Consider the following 17526-nt stretch of genomic DNA (forward strand, 5'->3'; position numbering starts at 1 on the left):
GTTATTAAGATATCTTCGATATGATATAATTTGGTCGTTCATGAAGATTGTATAAACATAGTTTGACTGGTCGTTCATAAAGATCGTATAAACATAGTTTGACGGGAACTCGAATGTTCTAGTTTGTTTTGATTCTTTAGTTTTAAAACATTTACCCACCTCCAAAATTACTATTAAACTTGTTAAAATATTTCAAAATTTATAACCTTCCTAATAAACTAATTAAATAGTTTAATTTGTTTTTCTTTTTAATAATATAGATATGGAATAATTATGGTTTTGTAATTTATATATATTTTTTTAATATTTACCAATATGTGACTAAAATAAGTAACGATACATTTATCATTATACTTGCTTTAAAAGGTGAAATTTATGATTCTGAGAACGGTGTGATTGGAGCGTGATAGAAGGGAAAGAGGTCGTAACGAAGTCGCAAACTTTCTTAAATTATGCAGGAGACTGGATAATAGGTCGAGTAAACTCTCTCGGAGTCTGCTAATAAAATCACAAACAAAGCTTTATGGTATTTTCTTTTATTGGAAAAGAAGGGTGGCGAGATATGTTCTCGAAAAGGAAGTCGTAGTAAATGAAGTAAGGTCAGATAGATGTTAAGAACGGTAGATACTTATTTCGATTCAAATAAATGAATAATGTTGCATTATAAATGGTTTTCAATACCTTCTTTTTTAGGATCATCTCTCGATAAAGTTTGGCTGACGTGGTATTCACATTTAGGGTTTAAAATCCTCTCATTTCCAATCTTATAAAGCAAGTCGTTCTTATCCAATTCATACAATGATGTTGACATGAAACTTATAATTCACCTTTTATAAATTATTGTACGTGGAACTCGTTCATCCTACCAAATTTTGATTTTCTTTTTCCTTCTCTTTTTAACTAAAATCAAGAGCGAGAGAGTGGAAAAACATGTTTATCTCACGAGAAGAACACCCTCTCTCAGTAGAACCCGTGCAAATCGTTGAATCAAGGTAAGTTTGTATCGAGTTTTTAATTGCTCAAAAACGTTTTAAAACGTTTAGAAAGTCAGTTCAAATATACTCTTAATATCGCATAGCCCTGAGCGGGACGGACAAATTTTTTAATTTAGTGGAAACCGAAAGGAGATAGGCCCTAATTTGATTGTCATGTTATGGACTTTATCCACTTATTTCACGTTGGATGTTGCTGTAATGGCATGAAGCTGTACGATATTTCCATTTTTTCTGGTCTGTTGGTAATGTAGAAAGTGCTCACCACATTCAAAAGCTAAGATATTGCATTGTACTAAATTATTTTCTGCCTTCTTTTTGTTTTTGTGTCTCTGTCGATGCATCCCTTTGCTTCATTCTTATTCTATCTTTTTAGTACAATAATTACATTTAAACTCTCGACCTCTCGACCTCAAAAAGAGTACGTGTCTCTAACAGCCTAAGTCCACTGCTAGTAGATATTGTCTTCTTGAACTTTCCCTCAAAGTTTTTAAAATCCGTCTGCTAGACAAAAGTTTTTATACCCTTATAAAAAATGTTTCGTTCCTCTCTCCAACCGATGTGAGATCTCACAATCTACCCTCTTTCGAGGACGTTGTCCACTCGTTCTCCTCTCTAGTTGATGTAAGATCTCACAGTAATTGTACTGATCTACATTCACTTTGAGAATTTACGAAGAACGAGGTGTCAAAATCTACATAGCTTGAGGTACCAAATAAGCGTCCCAGTTGTAATAGGTGTCAAGCATATTGAGACTTGTAATGGGTGTCACATGTCGGGTTTTATTAAACTTGTAAAGTAGTTAAAGATTGTGTAAATTATATGGGGTTTTTAATAACATTTTTAAAGGATATGAGCATCTAAAAAGCAAACCTTTGCTTCTAATCATTGAGCTCAAATGTTGTATTTGTACCCTACGAGTCAGAACTTGGTTGCAGATGTGCATATAAAGAAAAAGGGATGCAAGCTTTTGATATATATTTAATTTGCAATTGTCCCATTTTGATCTAATAATTGCTCTAATTTTCGTTTTGCATTTGTCATTTTCTTCTCATATTAAATACCGTCAATTATTTTTTTGAAAGTCGCAATATTATATTTAACCTTTTAAAAAAGTTCAAAATTATCTTTGTAATAGATATCTGTTAAGATGTTACGAGAATTGGACCTAAAACTGTGTTAATGACCTAAAACAAAAATGGAAGAACCTCAATACTATCACGCTGTTCTAGATCACTACCACCCTCATTCTACGTCTCAATTTTCATCCAAGATTCTAAGTACCAACTAGCTAACAGGGCAAGCAACATAATAGAGTTTGCGTTAGAGTGTTATGAGAATTGAACCTAAAACTGTGTCAGTGACCTGAAACAAAAATTGGAGATCCTCAACACTATCACAGTGTTCTAAATCACTACTACACTCATTCTACGTCTCAATTTTCATCCAAGAGTCTAAGCACTGGTTAGCTAACAAGGCGAGCAGTGTAATAGAGTCTCCATTAGAATATTACGAGAATTGGACCTATGTGAGTGACCTCAAACAAAATTGGAGAACCTAAACACTGTCATACTATTCTAAATCACTACCGCGCTCGTTCTACGACTCAATTTTCAACCAAGATTCTAAACACCAACTAGCTAACAAGGCAAACAGCATAATAGAGTCTCCATTAGAATGTTACGAGTGTTGAACCTAAAACAGTGTGTCAGATATTGTCTGCAACTACGAGAACAAAATTACAAAACCATTTTTTCAAAGCAGAGTGAATAGAAGTGAGAAAGAAAGCAAGCGAATTCCCTAATATCTTAACCTTCACTTCAAATGTTCTGAAAAATTATATGGTTCAAAAGAGGAGTACTGAATACACAGATATTGTCTATAAAAGAATTGAGCAAATAATTTGTTTGGGAGGGGACTCCTAATCCCACTAACATGTAATGTTTGGAAACAATTCAAAAGCAATCATTATGTGCCTGACTTAAAATAACATGATCAACTGATACTCACATGGCCTTCAACAATGCTTCCACCTGTCTTGAAAGATAAACTTACAGTAGTTCTCATCTCATAGAACCTTCCCCCGTTCTCAGATACCAAGAATCTGCTACCTAAAAGTGGAAAAATACTGACAGTAACTTTGTTTTCAAACACTAATTCTTAAGTGAGTTTGTAAATAAATGATGTCAATGAGAAAATGATTAGTCCAATGACAATTTTATCATACTATGAGAAGGATAAGACATTTCCAATACTATGCTTGGAAAGATGGTGGTGTGAATGAGATCAACAGTGGGAGCAGGGTAAGAACCTGTTTAAATGTGGAAGAAATACAAAATTTCTAGATTTTACTAAGACTATCAAGGATCGGACAATAACACATACTCAATCTAGATGAACACAAAGAACAGGAGAGAGAAAATGCAAAGAGGAATATTGGCTAGAAGTTTATATGAATGACTCCATAAGCACTACCTTAAGGAGATATATATGGCTCAGTTTACTATATATAGTTTTACTAGATATAACCATCTACTGTATATAATTATCTACCATATATAGCTTTACCAGATAACCATTGCGTACGTTATAAATAAGTAGCCGACTCCATAACCTAACATAATACCCCCTAACAACAAGCTAACTTAGGCCTAACATAATACCCCTCAGGAATCATTTTGAATATATTCAAAATTTTGGGAGTTACATTGGCGTAACGTAAACTATATAATCAATTAGAACTACTTTGGCCTCTATGGTGGAATTAGTCTGGGGCCTGAGAGGCGGTGGTTTACCCTATGGCGGATGTCTGAATTGCTTCAATCAAAGAGATAGTGAAACCCGAGTGAAAGAGGGGCTTGACACATTTCCTATAGGATTTAAATATTTGGTGGTAATACTATTCTACCAAACTCAATATACACCAAATCATGTTTACTTATTTTCAACTTGAGTGGCAGTTCTTACCTGCCTCTGGGTTTCTTATCCTTATTTGCTCGGGTTAGACGATAGAAGAAGAAAGGCAGATGGATTTGGCTAGTGAGTGGGGTAGCAAAAGCACTCACAGGAAGTCTTGAGTGTCATTGATTTCACAATCTTCAAATTAAACCCGATCTTACCTGATAGAACAGAGAATGATAAAGCTATTGGTTTTGAATTTTAAGATTCCCATGGTCCTGTCGTGTAGCCTTTACAATCAATCTCTTCTTTACACATTCCCCCTGATATTTTTGGCAAATATCATTCTTGAAAGAAACAAATTTTAAATGAGCATCATGACCAAATATGACCTGTATCAGCCTTGTAATAGATACTTTTAGTAGTTATCTAACTTGCCAAAGAATGTCTATATAATGGAAAGATCCCAACAATGCAAATAAACAAACCGAGTTGGAGAATAGCTGAAGCAGCAGCATAAGGCTCACTTCGTAGCTTACATTCTCTACCAAAGAATGGTCAGTTCTTTTCAGTTCATTGTAGAATTCAAAATAGGATAATGTTCAAATATTTCTTCTTTCTAATTAAAGTTTTCAATGGCTGCAGGATGAAAAACAAAGTTTGACAGTTTCTGATGCTGTGGACTACAAAGGGTTTCCGGCAAACCGATCTAAAACTGGTGGTTGGGTCCCTGCTGCTCTTATCGTAGGTACTGCATTTTGTCTCATCTCTCTGATACACACCTCTTTCTTGAAGTGTTTCTGGGAACTGAAACCAAAACCAGCTTCAAGAATTTAAATAAGGTTGTCCAAGAGAATAGTTTGACATGTTCCCATATCTCACCTAGCTATCTAGTTTGGACAAAAGGTAGTCTTAGATCATCCAGAACTTCAAATTCTTCCCTTGTCCGGACTGAAATACATAGCTAATCTAGTTGTGAGAAGAGTTTGAACGAGTTTCATGGTCAATGTAACTATTATTAACAGCTACATTTGCAGATTCAAGGCATGACCATGGTGTTTATGAGATGTTTTAGAAGGATGATCCAAGATGGTCAAATTTCGTAGAGAATCAGAGAAAAAAATGTTGATCTTAATCAAGAAAGATAGGATTTTGGGTTTTATGAAGTTTTGATTGGTATAAATCTTTAGCACGTTTACATTCACTATTCAGAGCCTGCTCAATCTCAGTTTCGATCAATATTTTTCGACCTCTTGAGGTGAGAGGATGGGACCCTAACGAGGTACTAAAGCTATAGACAACTTCAAATAGTACTGTCCATGACATTATGTCTCGAAAGGGAAAAGGACAAATATTCTAGCTGGATCTTTTGCACATATTTAAATGCAACTCCTTTCGCCCATCTTCAATTATACTCGATTTTCTACAAAAGGAAGAATATTTAATACCAGTGCACATTCCTTGGCTACATAAAAAGTTCTCTTTCTGGTGTGAATTTTGGATATCCTTGTTTCTCCAAGAAAACTCAAATAAAGAAATAAATCATAACGGAATGAAAGATAAAATCATTAGAGAGGATGGATTTTTTGCTACAGACTGAATCAGACTCATTAAATTTTGGACAGGGATTGAGTTATGTGAAAGACTTTCAACAATGGGAATAGCTGTCAATCTGGTGACTTACTTGGTGGGAACATTGCATCTGCCTAGTGCAACTTCAGCCAACATTGTCACAGATTTCATGGGAACATGTTTCCTCCTTTGCTTGCTTGGAGGTTTTCTAGCAGATTCGTTCCTTGGAAGATACAAGACAATAGCAATCTTTGCCTCAATACAGACACTGGTAATTATAGATTTTCTCCAGTCAATTTGACATTTGACAATCTTATTTTGTCTTTTCTTATCTCAACCATATTTGCTAAAATGAATTAGGGAACTGGAACTCTAGCAGTAATAACAAAGCTACCACAATTACATCCACCTCCTTGTGATCCTAGTGCCAGCCACAACTGCAAGCAAGCTAATGGATTTCAAATGGGAATGATTTATTTGCCTCTGTACATAATAGCTCTGGGAACTGGAGGTCTCAAATCCAGTGTTTCAGGATTTGGGACCGATCAATTTGACGAGAAAAATGACAAAGAGAAGGCTCAAATGGCATATTTCTTCAACAGATTTTTCTTGTTTGTCAGCAGTGGGACTTTGCTAGCAGTGACAGTGCTTGTTTACTTGCAAGATGAAGTGGGACGCAGTTGGGCTTATGGAATTTGTTCTGTTTCAATGTTCACAGCAGTTTTGATATTCCTGTGTGGTACTAAGAGGTATAGATACAAGAAAAGCATGGGAAGTCCAATAGTTCATATCTTCCAGGTCATTGTTGCAGCAATAAACAAGAGGAAGATGGAACTTCCACACAATGATGCTATGCTATATGAGGATCCTGCTGCAACATCAACTGTTGATCACACAAATCAATTCCAGTAAGTGATTTTTTGGCCTACCTAATAATACTTGAAGATTAGACCGTTTCTGTGTGTATGTGTTTTGTTGGCTTAACCTTTACAAGTTGATTTGAAAAGGAACATCCTGTAAATAAAGATGTGGACAAGGGTAAGTTTTTGAAGGCTATTAATGTATTTTTTTTCTTTCTAGACTTCTGGACAAGGCTGCAATTGTGGCAGAGGGAGATTTTGAGAAATCTGTAAGCTCAGCTCACAATCCATGGAAGCTCTGCTCCGTAACAAGGGTAGAGGAGGTGAAGATGATGACGAGGCTCCTACCAATATGGGCCACAACCATAATCTTCTGGACTACATATGCCCAGATGATCACTTTCTCAGTGGTGCAGGCATCGACCATGGAAAGATCTTTAGGGGCTTTCCAAATCCCTGCCGGTTCTCTAACTGTTTTCTTTGTGGCAGCCATATTGATCACGCTGACCTTTTATGACCGTCTTGTCATGCCTCTTTGGAAGAAGTGGAAAGGGCAACCAGGTAAAGATGGAATCTTATTTTTTTTTGGGTAAGAAACCAAGTTTTCATTGAGGAAAAAAAAAGGCCATACAGAAACATCCAACGAAAAATGGGGGTCCCAACTAATTAAAAAAAAGGCTCCAATCCAACAAAATCGAACCAAGATTATAACTGGCTAAATATAGAATCTTCATAGTATCCTCCATTCCCATTCTCGAAATTAAATCAGAGAAAAAAAACCTTACATATCTATTTCTGCCCATGTTCCCAGTCTAACCGAGATTCCCGGTTGTTGTCAGAAATTTTGTCATCTCTAAAGGTTTTTCAGAATAGTTAATCTGCAAGAGCACATAAAATTAAAGGTTTTGTGACTGTTAGTAGTAACATTTGGAAACGAAGGTAATTTTTTAAAAAAGTAAAAATATCAAATACATAATAAGATCTGAAATGAACTTCCAATGAATTACCACAACTTTATTGAAGGTTGCAAAGTTTAAGAAGAGCATACCTATTGGAGAAAGCAAGCTAATCTTCAAGAACTAGATTACGAGTTCAGTTAATTCTAAGGGTGCCTATCCATATGCATAAAATAAGGAACCTTGGAAAACATGATTCGTCCTTTTTTTTTTACAGGTTTTACAAACCTACAGAAGATTGCCATAGGACTTATCCTGTCAACTTTAGGAATGGCAGCTGCCGCTTTAGTCGAGATGAAACGACTCTCAGTGGCTAAAGCTGTGGGTAGATCCACAGGAACCTTGCCTTTAAGTGTGTTCTTGCTGATTCCTCAATTCTTCTTGGTGGGCTCTGCAGAAGCTTTCATCTATACTGGCCAGCTTGATTTCTTCATAACACAATCCCCAAAGGGAATGAAATCTCTGAGCACTGGCCTCTTCCTCACAACTTTATCACTTGGGTTTTTTCTTAGTAGTTTTCTGGTCGCAGTTGTGAAGAGGGTGACAGGGAGCAAGGATGGACAGGGATGGCTTGCAGACAACATAAATTATGCTAGGTTAGATTGTTTCTATGGGCTTCTAGCTACACTGAGTGCCATAAATTTTGTAGCATTTTTAGTCTGTGCAATATGGTATAAGCCACAGAAACCCAAACAAGTTCTAGCGATGGAAACTACTACAAATGAGGGATCTGCTGCTGAGAAATGCTAGTCAACTAAGCTAGATTTTGGGTTTGTTCAGCTTTTTCTTGTATTGCACATTACTCCAGAGCGTGGATTGATAATGATTGGCAAAGGAAAGAGTGGGCATAAATAAGAGCTCTTCATTGACCAGGGATCATTTTATAAGGATAAGAAGATCCCAATTTCAATGGATATTCTCATGTTGAATTTGCTAAAGCTGAACTCTTTCTTGATCTCTTTTAAATCCCCATTCCCAAATCACTATTTTCATTTCGATACTCTATAAGGCAATCCTGAGCCTAATCCTTTTTCCGGAAACAAAAAAAGGGTAGGTGCAGAGACTTAGTGGAAGCTGTTCTAATGCCTATAAGCATATGATGTAAGAGCATAACAGTGTTGCACTTAAAATCAGCGTGGTGCCTTGGGAACGGGGGGTGTTCTTCTAGAAATGGGCCTCAAAACAAAACCAAAAGATCATAAATAATAGTAGATATTAGTTAAACATTTTGGTGGAAGCTCAATCCCATAAACATCCACAACAGTTCATTCTCCAGTCAAAGAAATAGATTCTGTACTACAACATTAGGCACTAAAATCAACCCCATCAACCCCATCAACCCCATAATAAATAGATGAAACCAAAAGAAATAATATATCTAAGAACGCATACCTAACCCAAAACTCCAAAACTTAGTTGAGATATGAATTCGATTTTCGCAGCTACTTTTCAACACCATCGAAATGTTCTCTTCTGCACAACTCCTCGTAAAGGCTCAAGCCTGTCAGTCGCCTACTTTTGACTATCAATCTTCCTTTCATTCCCTTCTCTTTCCTCCAACAACCTACCAGCTTCCTCGTCTGCTTGCTGAGCCTTTTTCTGACCCTCAGCGGCTTTGAGTGCCTGCAACTTCGAATGGTTGTAATACGCAACTCCTAAGAAGGCGAGCCCATAACCGAACAAATTAATGGCTGTCACCGTATCCTTAATCACAGACCAGGAGAATGCGATCAATAACCAATCCTTCACTACTCCAGCAACATTCATAGTCAAAGCAGATGTCTTGCCGACCAGTAAAAACACCGCAAGATTCAAAGCAAAAGCACATAATGAATTGGTACCAAAAATCACGAAATCCAAATGGAAGCTCGAATTATCCCTCAACAAAGGGTACTCCATTATTAACCAAGGGACAGATAAGAAAACCAAGCAACACGGAGCCACGTAGTAAAGCGACGTGATGGGATTCAGCGAAATACCCTTGGAATTCAACAAAATCTGGATCATCACCAATCGAGTCGCCTCGAACGCGACCGCCAACAGCTGCAAAGTCACACCCTTGGAATTAAATTTCGCCTCTCCATACGCAGCGACCGCAACACCAAGCGAGATCGAAACCATATTAGCCATAGTATCAGACTTAAACTTGTCCTTCTTAAGCGTAACTCCGATCGAGTACACAGCGACAGGCATCAGAGCCTTGAGCATCTGTATAAAAGAAACCGATAGATAGATATACGCTGAATTAGAAAACCAGAGGGAAAGCGAATACAGAGCTCCGATCGGAACCACGGATTTGAAGTAGAGCTCGCGGGACATCGACACAGGCTCCACAACTTTAAAGACGCTGACGAGAAGATACGCGATGGAGGAACAAAAGGCCATATGGATCATGGTGAGAGAGATCGGAAAGGGCCAATTGTACATCTTTTGATCCAGAATGAACTTGTTGTAGACGATGACAGAGAAGCTGAGGAAGATCCATATCGCGACGTATGAGTACGAGAGGAGGACTTTCTTCAGAACATTCTCGGAGATGGCTCCGCCTTTCCCCATTTCCGACCAAACTGAAGATCTCAGATCGAAAACTGAAAACGGAACTTGAGGAAGAAAATGGTGAAACCGATGGGATTTTGACGAGAATCTCAAAGAATGGATTCACCCGGGAAAAAGGACAGTTATGGGCCGACGAAAATGGGCTTTTGCTCTTCGTTTCAACGCATGTTGGGCCTACAGAAAGCCCATTTCTGAATTGAAATTTCGTTGGGCTTTGATCTAAACTTGGGTTTTATTATGAATTTTAATTTAAGATATAAAAGAATTTCTCATTATTTTTTTTTTCTCATTTATTATTTTATTTAGATTATCCAAAATTTTAAAATATTTATTTGTCGAGATGATTTTGATTTATATATTGACGGTAAGAATTTTTATAAATTTTTTTTAGAGAGGTAGATTGTATTAATAATAATTTTTTAAAAATTTGAAGGGTATTTATTAAATTTGTTTAAAAGTTATTATTATTATTTTTTATTTTTTTATTTTAAGAATATTATCGATCAAACTCCTCCCTCCCGAACAAAGTACGCCTCCTCTTAATCGAGACTTAGAATTGAAGGCGTTAGACTTCTGGTTGCTGCATTGACACAAACCCCAGAACAATTGACAACAAATAATACTCTTTTCATTGGAGTGAGGTCTTTTGGGGAGCCTAAAGTAAAGTCACGAGAACTTATGCTTCGTCTATCATGGTATCAGAGTCATGTCATAAACTTAGTCGTGTCAATAGATTGGTAAATCCTCAAACGTCGAACAAAGGACTCCAAAAGAAAAGGAGTCGAGCCTTTTTCTTTTTGAGTCTTAGTCATTTTTTACTATGCCTTCGAGGAATCTCGACTCCTTTTCTTCGGAGTCTTCTGTTCGACATTTGAGGATTTATCAATCTATTGACACGACTAAGTTTAGGACATGACTCTGATACCATGGTAGACGAACTCGTATATTGTCCACTTTTAATTATAAATTATTGAACGCACAACTTTCACCATCCAACCATTTTTATTAATTTGGTTTTATTGATTTTGGGGGTAAGAGAATTCATCTCCTTCGCTTGGACAACTCACTCTCTCGCCAGAATTAGAAAGAATCCAGTTCTTCACAGATCTACCATTAATTTTCTGGAAATTTCAGCTTCTTCACAGATCTGCCATTAACTTTCTAGAAATCTCAGGTTCTTCACGGTTTATTCCAGGCTCCATTTCGATCTCCTTTAGAAGTTTTTTAGTTTGATCTCACATTTCCATGGCAAATGCCTGGAAAAGAGACAAGGCACCGAAACTCCTCTCGCCGATTTCTCTGTTCTTCCTCTTTTCATTCTGCATCCTCATCATTTTCTTCTTCCTATTCGGTAACTCGAATCCTTCAGAGCAATCCACTCCTAGTTTCACAATCAAACCCGATTTTCCTTTCCGATCAATCTCTCCCTTCGATTGCTTCAAATGCCCTCAATCCTTCCCGGTTATCGCCAACGTTGTGGAAGGAGTTCGATATCCGTTTCTGTTTTCGATCGCGGATTTGGGGAATTTGCCCGATAAGCCCCACAAGAACATTGTCAGGATGCTGAAGGGAAAGCCCTTTCGTAAGCCGGATATTTCGGTGACGATTCAGGAGGTTTTGGAGAAGATGAAGAGCGATTCTAGAGATGGGTATGTTGTTGATGTGGGTGCTAATGTGGGAATGGCTAGCTTCGCTGCTGCTGCGATGGGTTTTCGTGTTTTGGCATTTGAGCCGGTTTTTGAAAACTTGCAGAGAATTTGTGATGGAATTTATCTGAATAGGGTTGGGGAATTGGTGAATGTGTTTGAGGCTGCTGCATCTGATAAGCTTGGGAACATCACTGTTCATAAGGTATTATCTGGTTCATAAAATCAATCTTTACAGTCTCATTTGCGATTACATTTTGTTGGATCTCAAAACTTTGCATGCTGATGCTAGTGTTGTGTTGAGGATTGTTGGGAGGGAGTCCGACATTAGCTAATTTAGAGGATGATCATAGGTTTATAGTAAGGAACACGTCTCCTATGAGGCCTTTTGGGAAACCAAAAGCAAAGCCATGAGAGCGGCCTTTTGGAGAAACCAAAATCAAAGCCATGAGAGCTTATGCTCAACGTGGACAATATTATACCATTGTGGAGGTTCGTGATTCCTAACATGGTATCAGAGTCATGTCCTTAACTTAGTCATGACAATAGAATCCTCAAGTGTCGAACAAAGGGTGTACTTTGTTCGAGGACTCCAAAGAAGGAGTTAAGTCTTGAGTAAGGGGAGGTTGTTCGAGGACCCCATAAGTCTCACGGGAGGCTCTATGGTGTACTTTGGTCAAGCGGAGGATTGTTGAGGATTATAGGGAAAGGAGTCCTACATCGGCTAATTAAGGGTACGTCTTCATTAGTATGAGGCCTCTTGGGGAAATCAAAAGCAAAACCATAAGAGTTTATACTCAAAGCATTGTGGAGGTTCATGATTCCTAACATGGTATCAGAGTCATGCCCTTAACTTAGTCATGACAATAGAATCCTCAAGTGTCGAACAAAGGTTGTACTTTGTTCGAGGACTCCAAAGGAGTTGAGTCTCGAGTACGGGGAGGTTGTTCGAGGACCCCATAAGTCTCACGGGAGGCTCTATGGTGTACTTTGGTCAAGCGGAGGATTGTTGAGAATTATAGGGAGAGGAGTCCTACATCGGCTAATTAAGGGTACATCTTCATTGGTATGAGGCCTTTTGGGGAAACCAAAATCAAAGCCATGAGAACTTATTCTCAAAGTGGACAATATTATATCATTGTGGAGGTTCGTGATTCCTAACATAGTATCAGAGTCATGCCCTAAACTTAGTCATGTCAATAGAATCCTCAAGTATCGAACAAAGAGTTGTACTTTGTTCGAAGACTTCAGAAAAGAAGTCGAGTCTCGATTAAGGGCAGACTGTTTGAGGGCTCCATAGGCCTCAGGGGAGGGTTTATGATGTTCTTTGTTCGGGGGAGGATTGTTGGGAGGGAGTCCCACATTGGCTAATTTAGGGAATGATCCTAGGTTTATAAGTAAGGAATACATCTCCATTAGTATGAGGCCTTTTGGGGAAACCCAAATCAAAGCCATAAGAACTTAGGCTCGAAGTGGACAATATCATACCAAATTCTTAAAATGTTGTTCTCCAAATATGGGCGGGCGGGTTGAAGATTTAGTGTTTACATAACTCGCCTATTATGCTTCAGAACTTGTTTATTTTGTGCATGAAAAAGCTGGTTAGTGTATCAAGTTATGTATGCCACTGAAAATGCTTCGACTTAGCTAGAGGTGCAGTGAGGGGAGGTCAAAATCTGTGGGCTTAGAGATCTGTTTTTCTTGTTTAAGTCAATTCCATATGATTGTGTTAACCTTTCACCAGCCATTTTCTTGCTGATGATAATTTTCCCTCCTAGTCTTCCAATGATTCTAATGGACTCGTATTATGTCGTATTGCCTCGAAAACCCTTTAGATGTTCTTCTTGAATTAAGTTTGAACTGTTATGGAATGATCGACAAGTTTAAAAAGTAGAAGAAATTTAGGATATGATTCGAACGGCAGGATGATTATCTACTTTGGGTATTAAAATCTCACGAGTTTCGTGAATCTACTTTTGATATACTTACAAATATAGTGTAACAACCCAAACCCACTGCTAGCAAATATTGTCCAGTTTGGGCTTTCCCTTTCACGCTTCCCCCTCAAGGTTTTTAAAACCTCTCCGTTAGGGAGAGGTTTCCACACCCAATCGATGTGGGATCTCACAATCCACCTCCCTTCGGGGCCCAGCATCCTCGCTGGCACTCATTCCCTTCTCCAATCAATATGGGACCCTCCAATCCACCCTCATTTGGGGCCCAGCGTCTTTACTGGCATACCGCCTCGTGTCCACCCTCCTTAGTAGTGTATTTTTTTTGTGTGAAATTAGTCGAGTCGTGTGTAGGATGTTTGGATTCCGTTTTGGAATCGAGATGTTGACAGAAAACATCAGCTAAACTTGTTTTTCATGGGGGCAGCTCATGAGTTTTACCAGCAGCATAGTGAAACTTGATTGGTGTCATTCAGTTCAATCTCATGTCATTGGTCATATATACAATTTACAAAGCTCTTGATTTCTTTGCTGTTCTAAGGAAGTGGGGACATTGAGCCATCCTGATCGGGTTTGTTTTCTGTAAGCTTCTTTCACTGACTTTTGTTCATTACCCAGCTGGTTGGTCGGCTTGACAACAGTGCTGTTTCAGCAACAGGAGCAAAGTTGGCATTCAAATCTAATGAAGAAATAGCAGTTCAAGTGAAGTCAATACCACTAGATGAAGTAATCCCCGAGTCCGAACGGGTTCTCTTAATAAAAATCGACGTTCAGGGTTGGGAATATCATGTGCTTAAAGGGGCAAAGAAGATCTTGTCTAGAAAGGGAACTGAAGCCCCATATCTCATCTATGAGGAAGATGAACGACTGCTAAAAGCCAGTAATAGTAGTTCAAAGGAGATCAGAGAATTCCTTCATTCTGTAGGTTATGATCATTGCACTCAACATGGCACAGATGCACACTGCACAAAAACTGGTTGAAATTCTTTTGCAAAGCCTGCGTAGCGAACAATGAACCCGAGGGATCTCGACGATCAAACACGGTATGAGGACGGTCTTGCAAAAGTGCCATTTTTCATCTCAACTGCTCAGATGAAGCATGTAAGCTCTTATAGTATATGAAGCTGCCCTTGAGACTTGCAGTTTGAAGTGATGGTCGGATTGGATGAATCGAATCGTATCGTATCGGTTCTTCATTTGCTGTTCACGCTGGATGTTCTCGGTTCATGACATTTTGATTGTAGCATTCTTCGGTTTGTTGCTAGTAGATATTGTAGACAATAACGTTCATTTTTGTCACTAGATTCGGAACTTATCTTAAAACATTCGATATTGGAAACAACGAGAATTCTTATGATATGATATGGGGTTAGAAATTAAGAAACTTACCTGGACAAGAGAAAAACAAATGCCCCCGAGTACCAAACAAAAATCTCTCTAATTTCACGTCAACCATAACACAAATAACAAAAAGAAAACTTGGCTGGCTTAGGTACTCAATCTTACCTATTAGGTGTGCGTTGGATCATGAAAAAGAAGATTTGATAGGCGTACGGAGTGAGAGGGCGAAGGAGAAATGGTTGGTTGCCCATTGTCAGAGTCATGCTCGTCCAAGGGGTGTTGTCCATGACCGCATGCATGCTCATGCCATGCCGAACTCTTTATTTAATTTCATGTTGTATTGTCTTACTTCTGGTTGTATGACTATTTGGTGAAATCATGTCTAAGCCTTGTCAAACCTATAGGGGGTGTGATTAGTTGTCAACTCCTCCCACCAAGATTTTGTATGATTGTTTTGCGAAATCACGTCTAGCTCTATCAAATCTGCATCGTCTCAAAATGCATGATAAGGGGATGTGACTAGTTGTTGTTATCTTTTGTTTATAGTTACATAGCTTTCAAATCTTCTTTCATTTTTATTTTCAAACTTGCTCCCGAAAATCTCTTTGTTCTCATTTTCTAAAATCTTCTTCTCAAAACGGGGCCAGAGGCTTGAGTATACATTGTCTGACCGTAGGCGACGTGAACCCAAAATTGGCTTGACTCACTCAGTGTTGGGAGTGAACGCCGCACAATCGCAAAATCCACCGCTAAAAAGAGTACGATTATGACCCCTCTTATGCGTGGAAGGAGTTGGGTGTAGTTAGTAAAAACCCAATTGTTGTCTTGGTCTAAACACCTATTTGGTTGTTCAATAGGGTTAAAAGAGGGCAATTTGGTAATTAAGTAGGAGAGGATTATGAGCCTTATCTGGTTGAATTTGCTTAATTTCCGACCAACTAAATCACAGTCAAGACCATCACACACACAGCAGAAGCAGCTGAGTAGCTCATCAGACAACTTCTGAATTTCAGTCCTCAAAGAACAAATTCGAATCCAAAACCCCATTTAAATGGCATATACCGTGGGTTCGTCCACACCCATTTGCTCCTTCAATCCCTCGAGCAAGCCCACGTCTGGTATTTTCTGCACTTTCTCTTCCAAAGTTGCCTGGTTTTGATTCTGTTTGTTTATAACCCTTTCTTTTCACATTTTGATTGGGATTTTTGCTGCCAATTCAGTTCCTCATAAGGCTTTTCGGATCATTGAGGCGTTCCAAAGCACAAACCCCATTAGGCTTTTGCCTTGTGCGGCCAAGGTATGGTTTCTCTGGCCAGTTCTTTCCTACAAATGAAATGAACTTGTTTGGTTATGTCTGTCTTGTGGGCAAATTGTTGCAACTTTAGTGGATTGTGGAACTACAAATTGAACCCTTGAGCTAGCTCCCTCTCAAGGTTTTTAAAACCCGTCTACTGTGGAGAGAGTTTAGCTCTACTCCGACCAGTGTCTCCCACCGCTAGCAAATATTGTCGCTTTGACCCGTTACGTATAAGAGGGTGGAAACCTCTCTCTAGTAGACACGTTCTTAAAACCTTGTGGGGAAGCTCGAAAGGAAAAGCCTAAAAAGGACCATATCTACGGTGGGCTTGGACTGTTATAAATGGTATTAGAATCAGTCATTGGACGGTGTGCCAGGGAGGATGCTGGACCCCTAAAGAGAGTGGATTGTGAGATCCCACGTCGGTTGGAGAGGGGAACGAAGCATTCCTTATAAGGGTGTGGAAACCTCTTCCTATTAGACGCGTTTCAAAAACCTTGAGAGAAAGCTCAAAAGGAAAAACTCAAAGAAAACAATATCCGCTTAGAACACAAATCTCTTTCAGTTTGTGAGAATGTTTTAATGTTGCTTTGGCAGGCTTCAGATGGTGCAGATAGTAACCAAACCAGAAAAAACAAAAGCATACTTTGTTCTGACTGCAATGGAAATGGTGATATATGGTTCTTCTGCTTAAATTCCCAACTTTTACTCAAACTTTTACAATGTTCTCTTGATTATGATTCAAATATAGACCCGTGACATGCGACGGTGTCAGTATCGGGACGCCGGGAATGGCGCTGCGACCGTATCCCCTTTGTCCGTGGCTTGCTGCAGCCTTTCTTTCTTTGTTTTGTTTGGCTCTATGTTCTTAAAATCTGTCCCCTCAAAACCAAGTTTTCTGGTGTCAATTTCCTTTAGTACTGTTTTCTTCTACATATTCAATTCTTGGGGCCATGTCTCCGAGGTTGTTGGATGATTCTCCGTGCACTATATGTCACAATCACACTTTTCTTGGTAGTGGACTTTGTGATTGTGCGGCACTCACTCTCAACACCAAGTGAGTCAAGCTAGTTTGTATTCGCGTCGCCTATGGCCGGGCAACGTATGCTCAAGCCTCTAGTCCCGTNCGGAACTTATCTTAAAACATTCGATATTGGAAACAACGAGAGTTCTTATGATATGATATGGGGTTAGAAATTAAGAAACTTACCTGGGCAAGAGAAAAACAAATGCCCCCGAGTACCAAACAAAAATCTCTCTAATTTCACGTTCAACCTTAACACAAATAACAAAATGAAAACTTGGCTGGCTTAGGTACTCAATCTTACCTATTAGGTGTGCGTTGGATCATGAAAAAGAAGATTTGACGTACGGAGTGAGAGGGCGAAGGAGAAATGGTTGGTTGCCCATTGTCAGAGTCATGCTCGTCCAAGGGGTGTTGTCCATGACGGCATGC

General features: G+C 38.8%; 4 protein-coding genes across 6 annotated transcripts; 3 read left to right on the top strand and 1 right to left on the bottom strand.

Annotated features, from left to right (window-relative positions):
* Positions 1-2817: 2817 nt before the first annotated feature.
* Positions 2818-9929, bottom strand: LOC111785311 (probable sugar phosphate/phosphate translocator At2g25520). 3 transcript variants are annotated; one of them, XM_023665720.1, is made up of 3 exons: positions 8671-9929; positions 7108-7200; positions 2818-3103 (listed from the first exon to the last, which is right to left on the bottom strand). In XM_023665720.1, exon 1 carries the CDS (start codon positions 9832-9834, stop codon positions 8791-8793), a length of 1044 nt encoding a protein of 347 aa, XP_023521488.1. In that variant the 5' UTR covers positions 9835-9929; the 3' UTR covers positions 2818-3103; positions 7108-7200; positions 8671-8790. The 3 variants fall into 3 exon arrangements, with proteins under 3 accessions (XP_023521488.1, XP_023521489.1, XP_023521486.1); XM_023665721.1 differs by lacking the exon at positions 7108-7200; XM_023665718.1 differs by lacking the exon at positions 2818-3103 and having other exon boundaries at positions 6901-7200.
* Positions 3173-8233, top strand: LOC111785310 (protein NRT1/ PTR FAMILY 6.2-like). Its single transcript, XM_023665717.1, has 6 exons — positions 3173-4447; positions 4536-4638; positions 5516-5733; positions 5823-6370; positions 6543-6883; positions 7496-8233. Exons 1-6 carry the CDS (start codon positions 4445-4447, stop codon positions 8026-8028), a joined length of 1746 nt encoding a protein of 581 aa, XP_023521485.1. The 5' UTR covers positions 3173-4444; the 3' UTR covers positions 8029-8233.
* A 918-nt stretch (positions 9930-10847) lies between the features above and the next one.
* Positions 10848-14794, top strand: LOC111785313. Its single transcript, XM_023665723.1, has 2 exons — positions 10848-11685; positions 14051-14794. The coding sequence occupies exons 1-2, from the start codon at positions 11080-11082 to the stop codon at positions 14411-14413; spliced, it is 969 nt and encodes a 322-aa protein (XP_023521491.1). The 5' UTR covers positions 10848-11079; the 3' UTR covers positions 14414-14794.
* A 916-nt stretch (positions 14795-15710) lies between these two features.
* Positions 15711-17162, top strand: LOC111785312. Its single transcript, XM_023665722.1, has 3 exons — positions 15711-15891; positions 15994-16070; positions 16668-17162. Exons 1-3 carry the CDS (start codon positions 15825-15827, stop codon positions 16827-16829), a joined length of 306 nt encoding a protein of 101 aa, XP_023521490.1. The 5' UTR covers positions 15711-15824; the 3' UTR covers positions 16830-17162.
* Positions 17163-17526: the final 364 nt, after the last annotated feature.

Source organism: Cucurbita pepo, unplaced genomic scaffold, assembly GCF_002806865.2.
Source record: "Cucurbita pepo subsp. pepo cultivar mu-cu-16 unplaced genomic scaffold, ASM280686v2 Cp4.1_scaffold000446, whole genome shotgun sequence".
In the NCBI taxonomy this organism is placed as follows: Eukaryota; Viridiplantae; Streptophyta; class Magnoliopsida; order Cucurbitales; family Cucurbitaceae; genus Cucurbita; species Cucurbita pepo.